At 38.1% G+C, this 6,000-nt stretch overlaps 1 protein-coding gene across 7 annotated transcripts in view; it reads right to left on the bottom strand.

The window, feature by feature from the left end:
• Window positions 1-324: 324 nt before the first annotated feature.
• The window catches only part of arih1.L (ariadne RBR E3 ubiquitin protein ligase 1 L homeolog), a 30,110-nt gene continuing 24,434 nt past the window's right edge, over window positions 325-6,000 (bottom strand). For 6 of the 7 annotated variants that reach the window (XM_018251254.2, XM_018251255.2, XM_018251257.2 and 3 more), the window contains exons 12-15: window positions 5,432-5,489; window positions 3,282-3,542; window positions 2,064-2,176; window positions 325-1,241 (exon numbers count right to left, since the gene is read on the bottom strand). In XM_018251254.2, coding sequence (XP_018106743.1) covers window positions 1,157-1,241; window positions 2,064-2,176; window positions 3,282-3,542; window positions 5,432-5,489 — 517 coding nt within the window. In that variant the 3' untranslated portion in view covers window positions 325-1,156. The remainder of the gene's footprint in view (window positions 1,242-2,063; window positions 2,177-3,281; window positions 3,543-5,431; window positions 5,490-6,000) is intronic. The other variant, NM_001096354.1, reaches the window with a different exon arrangement.

The following is a 6,000-nucleotide window of genomic DNA, read 5'->3' as shown; positions in this document are numbered from 1 at the left end:
TATATATATATATATATATATATATATATATATATATATATATATATATATATATATATATATATATATATATATATATATATATATATATATATATATAGATAGTGACCGAAACGTTGGACACAAAGCTGTGTTGAATAAAAGCACTTTTGATTCATCTGAAAATGAGTGTGCTGATCTCCTCACTATCTACAAATGAACAATTGATCTTGCACCTCAGCTATCATACAAAAATAGAGTGCGGACGCCCACAGGACTTATATATATATATATAGTACTTTCTATAGAACCCCAAAATAAACAGCACAGCCAGAACCATCAATCTTCAAGAAAGAATAAATATTTTTTTTGTACTTAAACATGATGCAAACACCGTGCTTCCCAGCTCCTCCCTGCTCATGCAGATGCACTATTTACAAGTTTGAAAAATACTGCTGTCTTCTTTTCATTTTAATCTTTTGTTTTTAAAAGTCATGTACAAAGCTATTTTTTTGTCTTTTTTATCTTCTCTCTTTTTTTAAACTCTTGAAAGCTGTTCAGCTCCAACCTGGGGTAAGACATGGGTGGGGTAGGGTGACTGACGGGGGAGGGGTGTTGAAGGTGAACAAATGGGCAAAGACAGTGGCAATTAAAGTGAGAAGGAGACAATAGATAGGGCAGAGATGTGACTAAGGGATGAGGCATTGAGAGAAGGGGTGGCTATCTTATCTAAGCAGAGAAAGAGGAGAAATCAGCTTAGAAAGGAAGCAGAAGTTAAGAGGAAGAATTTGCAAATTGCTGAGGTGCTGCACACAAATTAACCCCTTGGTGGCCACAAGGATTAGCATATGCATTTGAGAACTTTACAGAACACAGATCAACGCTTCTATGGCCCTTTGTCTTCCAAGGGGTTAAATATGCCTACAATACTGTCAAACCATTTCCTCCGCTATCTGCTTTCCTTTTATTATTACAATATAATTTACTTAGACTTTCCATTAACAAAAATAAAATAAACCAACCAAAGGCCTGGCAGGAGCGAAAGAGATGAGAGCAAGAGAAAAAGGGAAGAGACGGCTGAATGTGCATGGGGTCAGCCTCAGGGGCAGAACTGCGTTTAATGGAAGGTTGAATTCTAGTGTCAGGTGGCAACAGAAGTTGGTCTTTATGGTGGAAATCAGTCCTCAATATATTCCCACAAGTCCTTTTCATAACCTTCGTGCACATGAAGCAGCAAGACTCGCCTCCTGCTCTCGCAGTATCTAGAAAGGAAGAAGACAGCAGGGTTACAGGTGACAGTTTACATCACAATGCCAAAACCTACACATTTACTTGAAAATAATCCATTTGATTGCAGATAAATAATTCCAATACATAACTCTTAAAATACAAAGCGGAGTTGATATAGTAATGAAGAACATGTCACACTTCATTTTATATTTCTGATTGCATTACCTTTCCATTCTACCAGTCAGATTTGCTTCATTATTTTTTTTTTACACGGCAACATGGGTGAAAGGGTGTAAGCGATAAAATTCTTGTAACTTTTCAGTCAAATAGTCAGTAGCATGGCAATCCTTCTCCGCAGCCAATCCTGCTTGTTTAACTTGTACCATCTGCTGACCAATGAATTGTCAGAGAGCCCCCCCCCTTTTTTGACAGGGGGAATTTACACGTTATACCACTGCTGCAGCAGATATATTAAAATAAATCGAGGGGGGGGGGGAGTCATATACTATGATAACTAGCAATAATTATAAATTCTTGATTGGGCTGAAAGCAAACAATTTCAATAGGGTGCACCGAATCCAGAATTCAGCCTTTTCCAGCAGGATTCAGATTCGGCCAAATCCAATGCTTGGCCGAACGGAAAAAAAAAACCGCAAGACTTTTTGTCATGCAAATAAAATAAGTCAAAAATTTGTTGTGCACGTGGTTCTCTTGCCCCCAATTTTTCCTGATTTACATATGCAAATTAGGGTTCAGATTCAGTTCATATTTGGCTGAATAAATGACAAAACTGCCAATTGTATTATTTTGTAAGACATATTTAACTGCAGAAATACTAGAAAACTAGCTCTCACCTGTATTTGTCTTGCACTTTCTGTTTTATGTCTTGCAGTGAGTCCTGGGAAATGTCTCTCTCCAAATATCCAGATAGAACCTCTGTTGCATTCTCTAAATCTGCTTGATTATTCTATCAGAATCACAGGGAACACTGTTTACCATATTGAATTTGAAGACTTAAGCAAATAGTAAATGAATAGCAAGGGAATAGTTACACAGCATATGTCATGGTGTCTCATTTATGAACAGTGTCTAAGTGTCTAAGCCATTTTCTTTACACAAGCTGTTTATCACAGCATTCCTGAAAGTAACCACTTCCCTGCCAGAACCATCTAATAGAGTATGCTGCATTAGCTGATAAAGGCAGAATCCTTTAGGGTAAGGAAACACTGGACGATTTGTCGCCAACGTTTTAAAAAAGTAAATCGCGGCGACAAGACGATCGTCTTTTTTGAACAGACGATTCACAGCGACTATTGGCACAGAGCGATTTGTATCCCATTACTCTGTGCGGTACGTGCTCCACCCAAACCGGAAACGGTTTGTGCTTCCCGCTGTAACCTGGTGTCTTTACGTTCTTGCGTCATTGCGTTCGCATTGTAATTTGAATACAATTGCTGCTACTTATCTGTATGTGTGTGTGTGCGTGTCTAGGAGATTTCAGTGCTTTTCTAAGTACATGCTATTTCTGATAAATCGCTTGGAGCTACAGGCGATTCACAAACGCGCTGTGGGCACAGGAGCTGGCGTCTTTCATTTGGTTTTGTTCAGAGACAAAACGAGCGATATGTCACCGCGATTTGCTTTTTAAAAACGTTGGCGACAAATCGTCCAGTGTGTCCTTACCCTTAGGGTAAGGCCACACGAGGAGATTCAGGGAGATTTTGTCGCCTGGCTACTAATCGCCTCGTCTTTTGAGCAGAGGCAATGCGTTTTCAATAGTTGCCTGAAATTGCCTCACTGAGGCAACTTTGGGCAACTATTGAAAACGCATCGCTGCGTGTGCATTAGCGCAGGCAACTTTTCATTGTAGCCTATGGGGAAAAACGCTGAGGCAGTTCAGGGAGATAGTTGCTCAAAAGACGAGGCGATTAGTAGCCAGGCAACAAAATCTCCCTGAATCTCCTCGTGTGGACTAGCCCTTAATGGATGGAGACTCCTCCTGTATGGCTAAAGACTTTATGTGTAGAATCTCTGTAACTCATTCATTCCTCTTGCTCGCACAAAGAGCTTACCTCAAATATAATAGACTGGTTGTTCTTCTTGAGGTAGAAGGCAAAGACATAGGTGTACATTAGTGTGGAACGACACTGGCACAGCACATCAACTGCCTTTTTTAGGAACTGAACTTCGATCCATGACATGTTGTGTTGCTGCATCTCCTCCATCTTCTGCTTCACTTGAGCATATAACTTGTGCTCAAATCGCAGGCTTTGCATGTGATTCATGTAGCGGTTACAGTAGAAAAGGTATCTTTGTAAAGCTGCTCGGGATCGCTATTTTTAATAGAAAGTAAGAGACATCGGTTAATCAGTAACCAGCCCTGATGAATGACACTAGATAGATAGATATATTGATTGATAAACAGCACTTTCTAAGCAATATCTCAAGGACAAGGAACAAACTTTTTTTTTCTACATAGAGTGGATGAACAAATGCTAGGTATCTACGGGACAGCCAACTTACAGTTGCTCATGGCGTACAACCCCTTTAAATGCAGAGAAGTGAATAATGTACTTTCTACATTCCTTTTGGAAGTAGCACAAATATTTCTTTTCTAATGAGTGCAAAAGCAACTACATTATGAAAATAGCTCAAATGCATTTTTTTTTTTTAACATACATCAAACTATCTGATCTTCTATAGTCTTCCATGTAAAGTTGGACATGTACATAGCAACAATATCATCATATAATTATTTATAATCTGTGTGTATAGTGGCCTGCCCATCCTGTCCGTTATTTATTTTATATGGATACAGGTCAGTTCAAGAATAGGTGGGCCATGTGGGGTCAGTATGTATTCAATTTTTAATATGAATTTGAATACATAATTTATTTTTACTATTGAAAAGCCTTGGGACATATCTCTTTTGATATTAATGGTTTTGCACATGGACTGCCAATGAACTGGGGCAAGTCCCTTTGGCTTGGTTATTGATTCAAAGAAATCAGAAGTGGACCCCCGATTGAATAAGAATGGTTTCAGTTCAAGAATCAGGCAGAAATAATACATTGCTTTCTGCCAATGCACCACGCGTGACCCCCTTAAAATGTTCTCGATCTGTCTGGCTCACGGGCACATTGGGTGGAGAGTCTACCCAGTATAGCCCATGTTTGCCTGCCTTAAAAAAACACTGTATACTGCCTGTCTCTGCACAGAAATCTCTAGCTCAATGGGAAACTATTGCTAAAGGTGAAGCTTGAAGAAATACATTTACTATAATACTGTTTTTTTAAAGGCAGAGCTTCTACTGAAAGTATTTTAAAGCTATTCGTTTCCCTGAGTTATTCTGTGGAAACTGGAAATCTAAATATGTATACAAATTCAAATTTCAAATTACAAGTCAGTACATACACTTGAGCATTTATTAGATGTCCAGTGTTTATATCCATTAATTCATAAAATCCAAACAATTTTAATCAGTAGGCTAAGTGTTGACACATTTTGAAAATGAGTATGCTGGTTTTAGATTTTTTTTAAACACTTTATAACAGAATTTAGCAGAGGTATTTTGAACAGATGATGTTCAGTAACTGTAGAAAGTCTTGTTGAATATATTTGGAAAATATTCATTTTTTTCAGAAGAACAAAAAATGGGTTTGTGCGAGAATAAGTGGTGTTTTAAAGTGGACCCGTCACCCAGACATAAAAATCTGTATAATAAAAGTACTTCTTTAATTAAATATGAAATCCAATTTTTTTTTTTATTAAAGCATTCATAGCTGTTGTAAACTCATTTAAAAATATCAGCTGTCAATCAAGTATTGCCTACCCCGCCTCTATGCCTGGGCATAGAGGCGGGGCAAGCAATTACTTTCACTTTCCATTCAGCACTTCCTAGATGTCACTGCTCTCCCCACATTCCCCCAGCTCTCTTAACGATTTAATTGTGTAACCAGTGCATGGGGATGGACATTGGGTCCCTGTCCCCTTGTGCACAAACAAGATTCTGAGATGATACAAGGCTTGCCTTAATAACAGTGTCCACAAAATGGCTCCTTTCTGGTTGCTATAATTATGAGTTCCCAGACTGATGGAAACAATATTCAAATAATTTATACAGTGTAATTAAAGTTCATTTTGCTTGACTAACATGATAAAATAGGATTTGGATAATTTTGTTTGGGTGACGGGTCCCCTTTAAAATGGAAGCTCTACCCACCTCTTGAGCATCTCGAGCAGCCTTCGCATCATCCTCATTGTAGCGGTTACAATTATACCTAAAACAGAGAGCAATATAAGATATGGAAGCTAACAATTTACCTAGTGATGATCACTAAAACTTTGCATGAATTAAACTTAATTATATACACTAAATATGTTGGTATATATGTGGGGGTTCTTAAATGTAAAATGTGCCCTATTTATAAAATGCAATAAGTTAATAAGCAGATCTAACTTAATTATACACTATATGGTATAAAGTATCCAGATACGCCTCTTAATTATTGGATTTGGCTATTAAAGCCACTCACTGCTGAAATAAAGATAAACATACAGTCATGCCATTTCCAGCAAAAAAAATTGGCAATAGAGTGGGTTAAGATTTTCAGTGTGGCACCATAACAAGATGTCACCTAGAGGGTGTGGTATAAAGGCTGCTGCTATTACAATTTTGCAGGCTGGTGAATGAGTCTGGGTTTGAGGTGCCAGGAGAACAGTACCTATCTGAATGTGTTATGGGGAAAGAATAATTCACTGGGGGGGGGGGGGTGTTTTTCATGGTGTAGA

The sequence above is a fragment of the Xenopus laevis genome, chromosome 3L (assembly GCF_017654675.1).
Source record: "Xenopus laevis strain J_2021 chromosome 3L, Xenopus_laevis_v10.1, whole genome shotgun sequence".
In the NCBI taxonomy this organism is placed as follows: domain Eukaryota; kingdom Metazoa; phylum Chordata; class Amphibia; order Anura; family Pipidae; genus Xenopus; species Xenopus laevis.
The sequence above is the reverse complement of the archived record's forward strand: the minus strand, read 5'-3'. Positions and strand labels throughout refer to the sequence as shown.